The sequence below is a fragment of the Schistocerca gregaria genome, chromosome X (assembly GCF_023897955.1).
Source record: "Schistocerca gregaria isolate iqSchGreg1 chromosome X, iqSchGreg1.2, whole genome shotgun sequence".
NCBI lineage: Eukaryota > Metazoa > Arthropoda > Insecta > Orthoptera > Acrididae > Schistocerca > Schistocerca gregaria.
In genome coordinates, this window is record NC_064931.1 from 536,526,495 (window position 1) to 536,544,042 (window position 17,548).

At 39.9% G+C, this 17,548-nt stretch overlaps 1 protein-coding gene across 1 annotated transcript in view; it reads right to left on the bottom strand.

Moving 5' to 3' along the window:
- Nucleotides 1-17,548, bottom strand: part of LOC126298572 (lysosomal aspartic protease-like) — a 50,010-nt gene that overhangs the window by 19,340 nt on the left and 13,122 nt on the right. The window contains exons 3-4 of the mRNA XM_049989941.1: nt 11,694-11,817; nt 11,491-11,609 (exon numbers count right to left, since the gene is read on the bottom strand). Of these exons, the coding sequence (XP_049845898.1) occupies nt 11,491-11,609; nt 11,694-11,817 (243 nt within the window). The remainder of the gene's footprint in view (nt 1-11,490; nt 11,610-11,693; nt 11,818-17,548) is intronic.

A 17,548-nucleotide genomic window follows, 5' to 3' on the forward strand; every position in this document is an offset into this window, starting at 1 on the left:
AGCTTACACTACACTCGTTCGTCCTCTGTTAGAATATTGCTGCGTGGTGTGGGATCCTTACCAGGTGGGATTGACGGAGGACATCGAAAGGGTGCAAAAAAGGGCAGCTCGTTTTGTATTATCACGTTATAGGGGAGAGAGTGTGGCAGACATGATACACGAGTTGGGATGGAAGTCATTAAAGCATAGACGTTTTTCGTCGCGGAGAGACCTTTTTACGAAATTTCAGTCACCAACTTTCTCTTCCGAATGCGAAAATATTTTGTTGAGCCCAACCTACATAGGTAGGAATGATCATCAAAATAAAAGAAGAGAAATCAGAGCTCGAACAGAAAGGTTTAGGTGTTCGTTTTTCCCGCTCGCTGTTCGGGAGTGGAATAGTAGAGAGATAGTATAATTGTGGTTCGATGAACCCTCTGCCAAGCACTTAAATGTGAATTGCAGAGTAGTCATGTAGATGTAGATGTATATTTCTTTCACCATTACCCGAGTGAAAAAGTTAATGAGTATGATTCAGTTAGACTATCTGGAGTAGTTTCAGAAACTGATGTTTTATAAACAGTGTGTGTGTGTGTGTGTGTGTGTGTGTGTGTGTGTGTGTGTGAGGAATTTAGGAATTTCTGTAAAGGATAGAAGGAAAGTGTCAAAGGAATTCCTGTAATGCAGACCTGAAAACCTGAGGTTTATCATTCACTTATCATTTCTGTTGGAAGTTTCCTGAAAACGGAACCTGTAGAATGGTGCACACTTTTCTTCACAATCATTACAAACAGGTTACTCACATACAAGTTGTTTTTGGGTCCAGTATTCACACAGTGACTGCTGCAGTTTCCCTTAAGTCCATATCATTAACCACAAACACTATGAGGGGGTACATGTACAGAGATGACAGAGTCAGAATTGAGAACTTCTAGGAATCCTGATCCCTGTTCTAGAGTACCCACTGAAAATAAATATAAAGCTTAGAGCCAAGTACTTCTGTGAGTGCGACTAGTTGCATACCCCCAGAGTACAATTACATGTGTCCCTTTATATTTGCTGACTGCCAGCTGTCACTGGACCCAAAAACTTCTTAAAATTCTAGGGGGTGTAGGTGAAGCTGTGGACCTAGAAATATTGTGTTTTACTAGACTTGTAAGTAATAGGTGAAGTACGAGTAGTTAAAATTTCAGACTGCTGACTAGCTATGCAGTGCCAGAAGCAATGATGAAATCCTACTAGTGTAGGAATGAACTTTCATTTCATGTCTTCAAAAGTTACATTTAAACAACTGCGGATAGAAATTGTATAATAAATCATTTTTTTTGCAGCCTAAACTGTCAATACAACTACAATAAATCATACCTATTTTGATGTAAATTCTGATTTTGTCAGAAAATCATTTGAAATATTTGTTGCGACAGAGTATAAAAATGATAAACGTTTTGAGTACTTACCTCAAGAATTACATCGAAGACTATTTGACTACAATTTTTTCATCAGAAGTTTGCAAAATACATTATGATATCCTGTTTTTTTGTTTTTTTATTTCTCAAAATTAGTAGAACAGCTTGTAGTGGAAGTCTATACAGTTGTATTCCTTCAAATAATTTCTGTACAAGCAACAGAAATGTATACAGAACTGAGAACAAAGCACTTTTTTGAGTGCACCAAACGACTATTCTCCTTCCAGTTTCAAGTTTTAACAACATGAGCCAATTTGTAAATTGACACCCAAGGTCTGGTTCTTCAAAGTGATGTGCAAAAACTCAACATCACAGTACCCAATAGTGTAAGTTGAAGTACTAAGTGTGTGGAATTTTGAGCTGCTACTTTTAATGCAGGTATAAGCAATGAACAGAGTGCAACAGAGTCTTCCGAAAATTTTCTGGACTGTTTTGTACCATACCAGCGGATACACTTCAGGTGATGTTCTGGGAATGACCACTTGCCTTAAAAGGTGTAAGGAAGCAGCTATGTACTGGGTGAAGAAGAGATAACGTTACTTACAAGGAGAGGTCCCCAGTGGTGGAATCGACTTTGTGAAACAATCTACAGTATAACTCCACTTTTACGATCAAAAAATTAACATTTTCCCGCTGTTTACGACATTTTTTATCACTCCCATCAAATTTCGTATGTCCACAATGTTAATTCACACCCAATTTTGCGTCAACATATTTATAATTTTCCTGTGATTTACACTTCATGAAAATATGTTCATGGAATAAAAACTGATGTAAAATGACGCTGGCATGATGTTGACAATCAAGTAGTGTTTATGAATATCATGTGGTCAAGTTTCTTGACACCAGGGTGCTCTAATTAGCAGATATAAACCAGTAAACATGTTAAAGTTGGAGCAATTCGTGCCATATCTCCTGCCACTGCCAAACTCTACTCTGCATGGTGAATGACAGAAGTAACTAGGTTCACACAAATAAAGGTATCATGATCAATCGCAATCATTTGCAAACTCTCTCTACAGTGCATGCACAATTTTGTGATTGTTAGAACTGTTGTCACACCTGTGTCAAACCATATTTAATGTTTTTCATCTTTTGGCCACTTGTAGCGCCAGCTGACACCTTCATTCAGTTTGCATTACTCAAATTGTTTTGGTTTAAGTACGGTGTGAATTACGTATATTCCCATTCTGAGCAAAACATGTTTCAAGGATTTATTCTTGATGTTAAGTGCAATATTTACCTTCGTATTTTTTGTGATGTTACACAGAAAAGCAATGTGAATGATAGTTTGTGTGTGTGTGTGTGTGTGTGTGTGTGTGTGTGTGTGTGTGTGGTTTTCTACATAACTGAGGAAGCATAGCACCAGATAACCTCAGAAAGATGCCTACAGTTCAAGAGACACAGAACAACACATATGCAAACACCACACAAAATACTTATTTAATATTTGCACTTGATATCGATAAAAAGTTTGCATAACGCACTGTGCTAAGCATGAAAAAATATGTAACTGATGCAATGTTTCATTATTTAAATAATGAATGACAGCTGTGGCGTTCCAAAAACATCAATAATGACATATGAAACTGAGTCAAACGTTTCTGCTTCCCTATAATCAGATCCCATTATATCAGCAGTTTTATTAGATAACAGACCCTTATTAGGTAATAAACAAGTCCCTGGCATGACTATTTTGATGCCTATTATGTGCACATACATAAAGTGCGAAAATGCAAGGGGATATCCTATACATAACTTTTACAGCTTAAAATGTTGTTTCCCACATTTTACACCTTTTTGTTTGAAGTTCCTTGAAAAGTGTAAAAGCAGGGTTTCACTGTATATGGTGTTGTTGGTTTAAGACCCAAGAAACCATACTCTGCAGCCATTCATCCTGGTGGGCCCTTGTCAGGCGAAAGGCTGAGGGTTTGAATCTTGCCAGGTGCTTGGAATTTTATTTTAAATCGTTATCAAAATGACTTCAATGACTATTTTAATTCAATTAATTGGTTTAAATGTGATTTTTTCCATTCCTTTGTCATGTCATATAAAATTAATCGTCTGCTCTCATTTTTCTTCCTATTCAGTCTTTGTCCACTGGGAACCCTTCTTCGTGTGATTTTCATTATTGTTATGTACTAACTTTGACTTAATTGCTTATATTACATCATCTTACATTTTTGGCGTCCATGTTTTTGCATTCATTATTTCTATTTCCCATTCTGCTTGAATTTCATTTCACTTATAATCCCTGCTTTTATTTAAATCATTATCCATTTTATTTTGTGCATAGTGCAATAACAATTTATGCTTTAAATGTTTGCATGATGCTTGCCACTCAAAAAGACATACGCCTTTTAACAACAAATACATTCTTGACACCAATGTACAGTCAATATAAAAGATTATTTCATCTTTTTTTCTTTTTTACTGACAGATTGGTACTTTCAGATGTTTAAACATTAAGACAGATAAATAAAAATGGTTAAATTCACATGCACGAAGATTGCAAGTGGAAATAGAATGATAGCAAGAAATAATAAGAGCCATTGAAGAAATTAAAATGTTGATTAAAATGATGTGACCAAGGAATACAAATAAAAGAAATTGTGTGTACACCAATTAATTGCATAACAATAGCGATTATTCACAATGAGGGCCCATCAGGATCAAGGCTGCAGGGTGTAATTCCTTGGATCTAACCTCCATCAGCACATAGATTGTTTCAAAATATCTATACCACTGCTGGGGATCTCTCCTTGTTAGCCCAGAATGTCACACAAAAGTCATACACATAAAGAAGTAAAGAACTAGATCTTTTATTTGGTAAGACTGCAGAGATGATGCCAAGAAAGGAAGACATAGTTATAACTTATTCTACAAAATTAAGCAAATGATTAGTTTATGATGCTTGTCTCAGAAAATTAGTGCTAACTACTGGGTGCCAACTGTAACTAATAATGAATGAATTAAAATGGTACTGGGAAGATGATACTTGTAAACACGAAAACAATGAAGAGGCAGGAGGGGGGGATGACAGATGCCAATTCAAAGCATGGTCTTGCACCCTGATTTCAAATTTTCAGGTGAAAAATTGGCGGTGTGATTTGTTTTATAAGGGCACATAATATCTTTGAATGAGATGGGTCACCTGTTTCAAATTGAACTTATTCTGAAACCCTTATCAAATTTTAATAAATAGAGAACTTATAAAAATATCAACTAGTTCCACTGCATTTATTCATCACCGTGTCACAAAAAATACTGAATGTTTTTCACTGTTTTAATGAAAGAACGTTGAGGCTTTCTTGCTATTAATATACCTCTCTCTTCTTCGACTTATCACTTCTAATGTGAATAATTAGTCTATTTACCTTTTGGTTTCCACAATAAACAATTTTATTACAAGGCATTTTCAGTTCCTGAAACTTTTAGTATTTTATGTCTTAATAACATAGTTTCTACTGACTTCCTCAATATTTATTCTTTTGGTAATTCCTTCTTCTTTTTCTTTGCGGAGTGGGGGGTGCATAGTGCAAAAACAACTGAACAACTGTGGTCTTAATCACCCATGTCATAGCCTTAGAACACTAATAAGTACAAGAAGTTAAAAGTAACTAAATGTTAATCCCAATCAATGGGAGGAAAGAGAGCTAAAAACATGGGTTTCCCCTTGGAGAAAGAACCACAAAATATGCCACAGGCACAGCAGACGCCCCGAACCGAAGATTAAATGTCCTTTGCCATATTGCTATGACAGATAGAAAGTAAAGCGTGGTTTACAGCTCGTGCGTCATTGCGTCATTCGCTAAAATGGCCGATAACTGAGATGGCAAACACACACTGCATTAAAAAAAAATAGAGAGAGAGAGAGAGAGAGAGAGAGAGAGAGAGAGAGAGAGAGAGAGAGAGAGAGAGAGAAAGAAAGAAAGAAGGGTATTCGGTCAGAAACTGTCAATGAGCATGAGGTGATGGGGGTCACCACTTAACAAATGGCGATGGCTAAAATGACAGTGTCCAAGTGTCCAATACACAATCTAGATAAAAAGATCTTGCAACAAGAGGGCTACGAGGAGGTTGCCCAAGCTGCTGGCACAGATTTAATTCTCCGGAGCTTGTTTCCATGCAGGGAAGACCAGTGACACCATCTGCTGATAGCCAGCAACATGGAGATCATCCGAAGGAATGAAAGAGATAGCAGGCTGAGGTAGGAGGACTGCAACCTTGGCAGCAGCGTCAGCAGCCTTATTCCCCATCACATCAATGTGACCTGGAACCCATAAAAACATCACAATTGCTCCTAAACAGTAAACAAGCTGAAGCTTCCTTGGGCCCATTGCAATAAGGGGTGGTCTGTGTACAACACACAGAGGCTCTGAAGGGCACTGAGAGAATCAGAGCATACAACACAATTAGAAAGCTTGTGTCACCGGTTGTACTGTGTAGCCTGATAGATGGCGAAAAGCTCTGCTTTAAAAATCAAGCAGTGTTCTAGAAGCCGATACTGAAAATGGTCAGTACCAATGTTGAAGACACACCCAAAACCACAGTCAGTCTTAGAGCCATCAGTGTACACAAAGGCGCTATTGTGTGAAGGTCAAGAAACTTACAGCAATAGATTAAATTTGGAATAGTGTCCTTGGGAAGCAAATGAAGTCCAAGATGAATGTGGGCCGCCACACCGTCAAAGCGGAGAACGATTCACGACCATCGGGAATGTGGCACGTAGTGTGAAATTAAGTTGCTGGAGCAGTAGACAAAAACAAGCTTCAGGAGGTAACATAGAAGAAAGGTGCACCCCATCCTAGAAGTCAAGGGAGTCATCAAAAAAGTGGGCATAGTATGGGTGGCTGGGCATGGCAGACAAATGGCATACATATCTATTGAGGAGGACATCACACCGGTATGACAGTAGTAGTTCGGCAGCTTCTGCTTAGAGTCTCAACCAGGCTAGTGTACAAGGCACCAGTGGCCAAACATATTCCATGGTGAAACTTCCCGGCAGATTAAAACTTTGTGCCAGGCCGAGACTCGAACTCGGGACCTATGCCTTTCGTCGGCAAGTGCTGTAAATTTTGGAAAGTAGGAGATGAGGTACTGGCAGAAGTGAAGCTGTGAGGACGGGGCGAGTCGTGCTTGGGTACCTCAGTTGGTAGAGCACTTGCCCACAAAAGGCATAGGTCCCGACTTCGAGTCTCAGCCCGGCACACAGTTTTAATCTGCCAGGAAGTTTCATATCAGCGCACACTCTGCTGCAGAGTGAAAATCTTATTCTGGATATTCCATGGTGGTTGACTGTGTTAAGTTGGTGCAAGATGGATGTGCATGCAGAGGAATAAATGAAACACCCATAGTCCAGTTTTAGACAGACAAGAAATCGCTACATATGGAGGAGGGTGGTTCGATCCACTCTGCATGAAGTGACACACAGGACACTGAGGGATCAGGGATAGTATGTGGACAAGTAACACACGTGGGAGGATCAAGAAAGTCTCCAGTCAGCATGTGCCCCAGGAATATCATAGTTTCAGCAAATAGGAGAGCAACAGGCCCAAGATGTAAAGACTGTGGAAGAAACCCATTGCATCACCATAAATTCATGCAAAGTTTTTTTCTGTGGAAAAGCTCAAGCCATTGTTGACACTCCACGAGCAAAAGACGATCGAGACATCACTGAAGACACCTCTCAAGGAGGCAAGTCCATGGAGAAACACAACAGATGATGAAGTCATTGACAAAATAGAATCACAGATGCCTGGTGGGGGACAGTCCATAATAGGGTTAATGGCTATAGCAAAGAGGATGGTGCTCAGGACGGAGCCTTGAAGCACCACATTCGCCTGAATAAAGTAGTCCGAGAAGGCAAAACCCACAGATACATTGAAAACTCCGTCTGTTAATAAATTCTTGAAGGAAATGAGGCAGGAGGCCTCGGAAGCCGCACATGTTTAGAGTATGGAGGATACAATCCTCCAGCTGGTATTTCTGCACAAAACTGTTCATGACATGGGTTGACAAAGCGACCACAGAACGGTGCGTTCGAAATCCACACTGTGCAGTGACTAGTAGGTAGTGAGACTCGAGCCATCATACCAGCCAGCCATGAATCATATGTTCTACGAGCATGCAAACACATCTGGTGAGAGGAATGAGGCAGTGGCTAGAAGAAAGCTGTTTGTCCTTACTGAGCTTGGGTACAGGTATGACAGTGGTTTCACACCAGTGCCCAAATGCAATTGCACGTACCAGAGAGAAATTGCTTAGCTGCAAGACAGAGGTGCTGCAACATCTGAATGTGAACATTGCCCAGCCCTGGGGTGGAAGATCTGGTTGAAGTGAAAGCATGGCCTAACTGCCTCATAGTAAAGGCAGCATTGTAACAGTCATGATTCTGAGATGGAAAGGATATTACCCGAGCCTCCTCCACTCATTTGCGAGGGGAGATGGTAGGGTGATAGGGAGTGGAGCTCAAAATCCCCGTAAAATAGTGACCCAAGATGTTGGAGATAGCAACAGGCTCCACAATGGTCAGACCGGAAATCGGGGAATGCACCTTGGTCCCAGAGAGCCAACGGAGCTTGCCCCACGTGACAGAAGAGGGAGTGAAACTATTCAAAGAACTAGTAAATGAAATCCAGATATCTTTTTTGGTGTCCCGAAGAATGCAATGACACTGTGCATGCAACGGTTTACAATGAATACAGTTTGCCATAGTAGGATTGGCGGTAAAAAATGTGGAGTGCATGACTCAGTGTGCGAATAACGTCATGGCATGCCTGAGTCCACCACGAGACTGGACATGGCACAGTAAAGATAAAATGCGAGGTATGGAACATTCTGTGGCGATAATGATAACATCTGTAAGATACTCTACCTGGTCATCACAACTGCAGAAATGCTGTTCATCAAAGGCTGCCAGGAAGGAATTAAGCCTCCAGTCGACCTTAGAAAGCTGCCAATTGGGTAGGCTGACCATCAGTCAGACCACTTAGGTCGAGTAAGGGTCAGCAAATGGATAGCACAGTGGAAATGGTCACTAGAGTGTGCGTCACAAAGAATGGACCACATGAGATAATGGACAAGCTGGGCAGTACAAGAGGACCAAATGGGAATAGGTGTGCATGCAGTCTGAAAGGAACATGGGTGCTCCAGTGTTAAGGCAGATGAGATGGAGCTGATTCAAAGGGTTAGTCAAAAGGGAACCTTTAGGAAGGGTCTCAAAGAGCCCCAAAGGGGATGATGGGTGATAAAAGTTGCCCAGCAGCAAAAAAGGGGTGAGGGAGCTGACCAATAAGCTGGAGTAAGTCTGCCCTAGAGACAGAGAATGACAAAGGGATGTAGACTTTGCAAAGAAAAATGGTGAAACAAGGAAGGAATATGCGGACTGCAACAGCTTGCAGCCAGGTGTTCAATGAGATGGCCTGGCTATGAACATCGAGCCGGATGAGCAGCATGACACTCTTATGAGATGGAATGCCATCCTTGGGGAGGGAGGTGGGATCAAAGCGCACCAGAAGAAAATGCGAGAGGTCAAAACGGTCATGAGGACACAATTTCATTTCCTGGAGGGAGAAAACAATGAACACTGCAATTACAATAGCGGCTGTTATTCCACCTTGTTGGGTCTAATGCCAGAAATATTCCATTAAAGAAGAGTCATAACGGGGAATTGGGAGAAGGGAACAAATGAAGAACAGTCGCTGTGGTGGGTGCCGCATGACAGCCTTTGAAAACTTACTGCTATAGGGCGCAGGGCCCGAGGATTCTGTCTGAAGAGATCTATAGAGATGTTGACATTTCCATGGGTTGGCATGGGGATCCCAGGACAGAAAAATGGTACACAGTGTGCACTGACGAAAGTGAGGTTGGCCAGGTGAGGGTAGCAGGCGACGTCACCGCTGAAGAGGATCTTGGAGTCAGTGAAGGAGAAGACCATTTGCCTTTGTTTGATTTCTTAGAGTGTTTATGATTGGCAGACAAAGACTGATGTTTGTTGGCTGGAGTGACATAAAAAGTACTTGTGGGAGTACTCCTTTTGTTCTTTCCAGCCTGCTGGTTGTGTAGCAGGTGATTTTGCCACCAGCGATAAAGATTTGGTGGCTTGTTGCACAGATGTAAGAAAAGGAGATGGGAGTGCTACTGTGATACTGGGTGATTTCACAACTGCACCACTGAATTGGAGGTCACAAGTCTGCATGGGCATGTCCTTCTTGGAGTGAGGTGTAGCAAGAACACTACACATGCCAGATGGTACAATGCAGGGATTTTGACTAGCCGAAAACTTATGAGTCACAGGGTAGGGTACTTTTTCCTTCATACATATCTTCTGGATGGCCCCCTCATCAAGATACACAGGATGAGGTGGCACAGTCATCATTAATATTAATACTGCAGGGAGGAGGCAGGCAATCACCCTCTTGAGCACCTCTACCATAAGTGACACATTTGGGCATTTTTTGACAGGACACGTGAGTGCAATTATAACGTTGACACTGGTAGCAACGCATCAGGTTTGGAATGTAGTCAGACCATGATGATTTCATAGTCTGCCTTAATCTTCGATGAAAGCACTTCTTGATCAAATGTGAGAAAACGAGTGCGTGTAGGCACCATGCTTGAATCAACCATTTTCCTAACTCTATGGACCACAGTGACACCTCAATCAGAGAGAGAAGTTTGGATTTCTCCCTCTCAGTCAGACCATCAGGCAGCTGAGTGTAAATAACACCACATGAACAATTCAGTGTACAATTGGTCTTGACATGAACAGGTCAGGTGTGGAAAAGTGAAGCTGTAAGCAGTTATTGGGCTTGAAAAGTGCAATTGGTCTCCAGAAGCAAAGTCCTATTACGTAAATGAGAGCAGGATTTCACAGAGCCTGCAACTGCATCGAGATCTTTCTGAATAACAAATGGATTGATTGTAGCAAAGGACTGACCTTCTTTGGTATGTGATACCACTGAGGAATCGAGGTAAAGCTGGAAGTCTTTGAATCTTTAGCCTCATTCCATTTACGTTTAGTAGATGTAGACTGAGATTGTGATTGGCTCATTGCAAAAAAAAATCCCCTAGGACTGCCAGCAACTCCAATGGTATGCTCCTTCCAACTGGGGGCTCACTCATCTTAGGTGACACTTCACACCTCACATCAAACCTCCTTAATTCCTGACAGAGGGACACAATTGGCAATTAGGATGGTAAAAGCTCAGGCAATCAACCCTCCCTGGGCCTGGCCTATACCAGGGGGTAAGTGCAAACCCTACTTGTTGACCTGGAGCTGGGATTTAAGCATTACCAGTCACCTGTTATGTGTCAAATGCATGGGCTGGCCTCCGTGAGAGCACAGGGAGGAAAAAGAAACAAAGAGAAACCTCAAATGCTGAAGTGGAGGAAGGGGAGGAGATGGAGAATGAAGAAAGGAAGAAAAAACAGATGAGGGCCGATCCTGATGGCAGACTATCGAAACTATCCAAGACATGTTCCCCAAGAGAGGAAAAAAAAGAATAGCAGGAGAATAGACATGCAGAATGAGAAAGGAAGGGGTGCTGCAAAGGCTGGGGCCCCACAGTAGCCAAGCATGAACTCACCAAAGAGTGGTGAGCACCCGGAAGAGGGGTTTGGTGAATTGTAAAAACTATTAGGAGTAATACTTGCCCTTCCTCCTTTAGTAAAAAATGTTATTACAAATGAACTTCATCTGCAAATTGCCTTTAATTTTTTACTTATTTCCAAGATGATTAATTTTCTAGTTTAAATTTGACGCAGATGTAAGGAGTTGTCAACTGCTGTCTCTACCTCTATACTAATTATAAATGTGGCCTTAATTGTTTTGTTCTGCTCTATCAATATAAGCTACCATTCTTAAAAAAAAGTATGTACACTAACGAAAAAACTTTGTAATAATTCAAAGATGGTATTACATTTCACTACATGTTGCAGTTTTGAAATCAGCTCACATCTAAATGCTTGTCATAATACTTCATATTGTGAACAAGTTCAGTCTTCTTATTTACATAATTTCATAATTTGAGTAATAACTTACATTCAACCTGTCAGTTGACAGAAAACCTGTAAGATTACTTGAACCCAAGTCAACATTAAAAGGTGTTCCATCTTTCACGTAAGTTGTAGACTTTTTTGCGTCATATCTGTTGTGTAGCCCTAAAGCAAATAAATTACACAGTCTGATATTAATTCCAATTCTTTAAATATTGTGTTATAAAATATAGTACACCATTTACTTACTGCAAGCAATATTAAAATAAGAGCATTTTTCTGAGGCTACATATGTATTTGCCCAAGCTGTGTCGAAGATCATTTTGAGTTTTTGAGCAGGGTGTCCAAGGCCAATTTCACCATAAAATTCATTCTGCAAAGAAGAACAACACATGACACATGTATGTATATCCAGTAAAACTCTCTTACTCTCTCTCTCTGCACGTGTGTGTGTGTGTGTGTGTGTGTGTGTGTGTGTGTGTGTGTGTGTGAGAGAGAGAGAGAGAGAGAGAGAGAGAGAGAGAGAGAGAGAGAGAGAGAGAAATCCATGAATCTGTTTGTGGGAGGATACATAATATGTTCAAACAGATACAGAAATAGGCTTAAAAAAGAGAATTAAGAGATATGTAAAACAGGACAGATGGAAAGGGGATTGCAACCAGTCATGTTAAATTGGTTATTTATTGTGCTAGCTGCATAATTTCATACTACTATTTCCAGCTCAACTTACGAACTTTAATCAGACTCATCACTTGTAGATGGCATTTTTGATTTTAAGTAGTTTACTTGGTAAAAACAGAGGTGTACATTCTGCTGTTTTTGGTCACCACATATTTTAAGCCAGTCATTGATTCATCAAGCTACAAAAATATAATTAACATTGGAACACGATTTATGTTTAAGACAAACATAGCCTTCCACATAATATGAAAGGGCACACTTCTGAAAAGTAAGAAACAACACCAAAAGTAAACAAAACTTCCAGAAAAACTGTAGTTAAAGATCAGTAAGGTTCAATCAAATTCACTAAATTTCCAGATGGCTTCAAATTTCTGTGTGATCTGACAAGACTACTTCAAGCACTATAAATGTGGTAGCTCCAGAAAGTGTTTAAGTGTAAGAACAGGTTTGTATCTTTTAGGAACTGATTTTGTAGTCCTAGTTTGTATCACAAAATAAATAAATTAACACTTTTCTGAACATGCTGTAACACAAAATAAATGACGTATAGTTCATAGGAGTTATTGATCCTAAGAATTTTCCATGACCACAACTGAAAACAATCTCAATTAATACAACATCGATTATTGTGATGGAAACCACTCTAAAGTGAAGCTCAAACCAATCACTTGGTTAAATCAATATCACAGTCTAACAAAGTAGAACTTAATAGTACTACACAGACGGAGATATCATTATAATCAGATCCCAAGCAGGTCCAGTTGTCATGAAAAAATAGCACAATCAGTCCAAATATAATATCTAGGTATAATGACTGTAGTGCAGTCATCATTGATATTTCAGCTGGTTACAGAGAGGAACACATTTGCTATCGAACAAAAGTGGGAATGGGCCTGTGCTCACTTGGCCTTAAAAAGACTGGCTGATGGTCCCATGTGACCTGCCAACCTACTCACCACTTACAATGACCCTTCTGGAAGTAAGTGTAGTGAGACGTATTGATAATATGGCATCATCCATCAATATGTCTCATGGGATTACAAGAATTACTATGATTTTTTTTTTGACACATACTGAATTCTTCCAGAAACTTATTCAAATAAGGTTACTATGACAAATCGAAATGTTACAGGACTAAAAAATAAAATTAATGTACTTATTGTCTGTTTATATGATATAGAATATCAAGTGGGAGTTGACGTATGTTGCATATTTTAAACTAATAAAGTAATCTTCCAAAAAGAGAGAAAAGTTCGTTGCACAGTTTTCATGCACTCCATGCCACTGACATACTATAATGGGTCATGTGTTTATTCAGTTCCTTTGGCAACAAAAAACTCAGCAAGAATAGAAGTAACATTGCATCCACAAACTACACAAGCCATAAGGGTCTCTCTCTCCCCCCTCCCCCTTTCTCTCTCTGTCTGTCCATCTCCTGCTACTTCCCTGCTATTTACCATTTTTTTGTAAGAATCCCAGACAGGTAAACTGTGCACAATAACTGATTTGAATACAGAGTTTTGCCAGAAGCTTCAATCACAGATAAGTTCGATTTTATCAGATTATTCCAATGAAACTGCCCAACATCTTCCTTTCTGGGAACTAGAGTTATGTAATTTTCCATCTTCAGTAATGTAGATGGAAGATAATTGCCCATTGTAGCTGACATTAATGACGAACAATGTATAACTCAATAATACAGGAACTTGTCATGTGTTCACACTTATTGAAATTAACATGTTCTTGTAGCAAGCCAATCTTTGAACTAACTACTGATAGTACTGTCTACTTTTCTGCATCTTGCAACTATTTTCTGCTGATACAAATTTCCAACACATACAAATTTCACCCATGAACAGTCACAAACAGCTAACATTAAGTTGTTTATATGTTTCATGAACATTAACACTCTTTTACACTATCCTGAAATGAACACAGTGCTACTTCTATTGATTTCTCTTCATTGAGGACAGGAAATGCAGTTCTATATGCTATGAGCTTATTAAGTATAGTTGCATGAGCATTTTGATATTTTGTAACCACATACTTTGTTTATACAATAACATTGTGAAACTTTATTTAAAGGTATCCAGAAGTCAAGAAATTTAGTGTTAACCTGGAGCCTGGGTCTATAGCTTTTCTAGTCTCGTGAATGAAAAAGGCAAGATGAGTTCTGCATAAGTGCAGCTCTGAGAATCTATGCTGGCAGTTTAATAATGGGAACTTCCAATAAGGAGCTGCTAGAAGAGAGATTAATTATGCTGTGTCACTTATATAGCATCTAATAGGTATACCAGCTGGTCCATCACTCTTACCATTACTGAGTGACTACTCATGAAGTCTGTAGTCACTTATCTGTGCCTCTATGATTCAGATTAACAGCTTTCATTACATCGTTATCCTATTTGGTACCGGTACCTGTACATTCGAGAACTGTTGTACAGTTGGTTTCATCACATAATTGATTTTTAAATGAGACTTAAATCTATCTTTCTCTCTCAAAACCAATTTTAACAATATTATAGAGAGAGATTTGGTTTCACATCCACTGGCTGTTTCTCTCATAGTTCCCTCGGCAAGTAATGAACCTTCTTGAAAGTAACTCCTCACTAACAGCACAGCTATTTGGCTTTTGGAGAAATAAAGCCACAAATGAAGCCCACTTTTCATGAAATTGACCTGATAGTACCCTAAATGATCAAAAGTATCCAGACACCCCCGAAAAACACACTTTTTCCATTTTAGATGCATTGTGCTGCCACCCATTGCCAGGTACTCCATATCAGCGACTTCAGTAGTCATTAGACATCGCGAGAGAGCAGAATGGGGCATTCCACAGAACTCATGGACTTCGAATGTGGTCAGGTGATTGGGTGTCACTTGTGTCATATGTCTGTATGTGAGATTTCCACACTCATAAACATCCCTAGATCTACTGGTTCCAATGTGACAGTGAAGTGGCAAGTAAAGTACAAAAGCGTACAGGCCAACCTCATCTGTTGACTGACAGAGACCGCAGACAGTTGAAGGAGGTTGTAACGAGTAATAGTCAGACATCTATCCAGACCATTACGCAGGAATTCCAAACTGCATCAGAATCAACTGTAAGTACTACGACAGCAAGGTGGGAGGTGAGAAAACCTGGATTTCATGGTCAAGTCGCTGCTCATACATCACACATCACACCGGTAAATGCCAAATGACGCCTTGCTTGGTGTAAGGAGCATAAACATTGGATGAATGAACACTGGAAAAATTTTGTGCGGAGTGATGAATCACGGTACACAATGTGGCGATCCAATGGCAGGGTATTGGTATGGCAAATGCCTGGTGAACGTCATCTGCCAGTGTATGTAGTGCCAGCAGTAAAATCCGGAGGTGGTGGTGTTATGGTGTGGTATTGTTTTTCATGGAGGGGGTTGCACCCCTTGTTTTTTTTCCATGGTACTATCACGGCACAGGTCTACATTGATGTTTTAAGCAGCTTCTTGTTTCCCACTGTTGAAGAGCAATTCAGGGATGGCAAATGCATCTTTCAACACAATCAAGCATCTGTTCATAATGCACAGCCTGTGGCAGAGTGGTTACACAACAATAATATCCCTGTAATGGACTGGCCTGCACAGAGTCCTCACATGAGTCCTACAGAATACCTTTGGGATGTTTTGGAATGCCGACTTTGTGCCAGTCCTCACCGACTGACATCAATAATTCTCCTCAGTGCAGCAATCCATGAAGAATGGGCTGCTATTCCCCAGGAAACCTTCCAGCTCCTGATTGAACATATGCCTGCGAGAGTGGAAGCTGTCCTCAAAGCTAAGGGTAGGCCTACACCATATTGAATTCCAGCATTACCGATGGAGGGCGCCACAAACTTCTAAGTCATTTTCAGACAGGTGTCCGGATACTTCTAATCACATAGCGTATATACACTTAATGAAACACGTGATGCTTCTTGGCTTTTCATTAACCTTCAAAGGCATTTGATGAGTCTGCAATGAGTAGTTTCAGTCATACCTATCAAAAAGTGGACAGCCAGTAGCAGTAACATCACAGGACAAAAGAACAACTCATTCACAGATAATATCAGTCACTTCAGGTGTCCCAAAAAGCTCAAACCCTATGATCAATCCTCTTTATTCTTATTAATGAGCACCCAGAAAACCTACAATCAACAGTAACAATATTCATGAACAGCACACATATTAATCACCAATGATATGAGCCTCCACTCTCTCAACATTTCTCCAGAGCAGGTGGGAGTTAACGTAGCTGGCAGCAGTGACAGGTCCTTGTAATGGCTCTATGACAACAATTTCTTGCTTAATAAGGATAAAACAGCTCATATGATGTTCTGCCCATCAAATAATTGTACAGCATATGTAGAACCAACAGTCTTTAAATTCCAGAGAACAGGGAATACTGCCTATATATGTCTTAGTAACGTTCATTTCTGAATAAAATCTACAGTGATATGGAGGAAAAAAAGGATGTACACAATCACTATGCTTGCACTAGCGGTACATCTACATCATACTCCACAAGTCACCTAACGGTATGTGGTGGAGGGTACTTCTGGGACTACTAACATTCATCTGAAAAGATGGAGACAGAGGGATATAGAAAGCATACTTTATAACAGATTGTCTTGCTAAGTCAGAAACGATAAGAACTTATTCAGGAAGAATATCACCAGCATACTGTTCCAACAATGCTTTTATTTGATTGCTGAATATATGAAGACCTACTTATGCCAACCTGCCATCCTGTATCACAGTACAACCCCAGTTAACCAAACTAAAGGGGGTAAGCCATTTCAGATATAAATTTTTTTGGTTAAGCTATGAATATCTAATAAGCACTGCAGTAGTTTGTTTCGTAATTAGTACATATTTTTGGAAGGCTGTTTCTACACTTCCTTGGTTCATGACTTTTTGTGAATGATCCACGACAATCAATTCATCATTTAATTCATGTTTCTGTTTCGTGTGTCACTACCTTGCAGGATGGTTTTCACAAATAGCCCACAGCAGTGGCATTTAAATGCTGCTATTAAGCTCTGATCCACTGGCTGAATTATACTGCTATTTTTTGGGGAAGGAAAAACATAACAAATTCACACTTTTTAATTTCAGTACTTTAGAGAAGCCTTTTTTTAGTTAAAAACTTTTCAACTTTTGGTACAAATGATTGCTAAAACATTCGGCAAAGAGTTCACTAGATGCCCAAGAAGTTTTCTGGGCTCTATAAAAATCTGATACTGTATTTTGGGAACATCTTTCAATGCTTGAGGTTTTTTAACTTCCTGATAACATATTGGGGGCAGTCTATGTGTGCCATAAATGTCTGATGCCTAAAGATCTGTTTTCCATTCTTTTTTTCATTTTTTGTCCTGAGGTAGACCTTCCTTTCAAGAAAGCTAG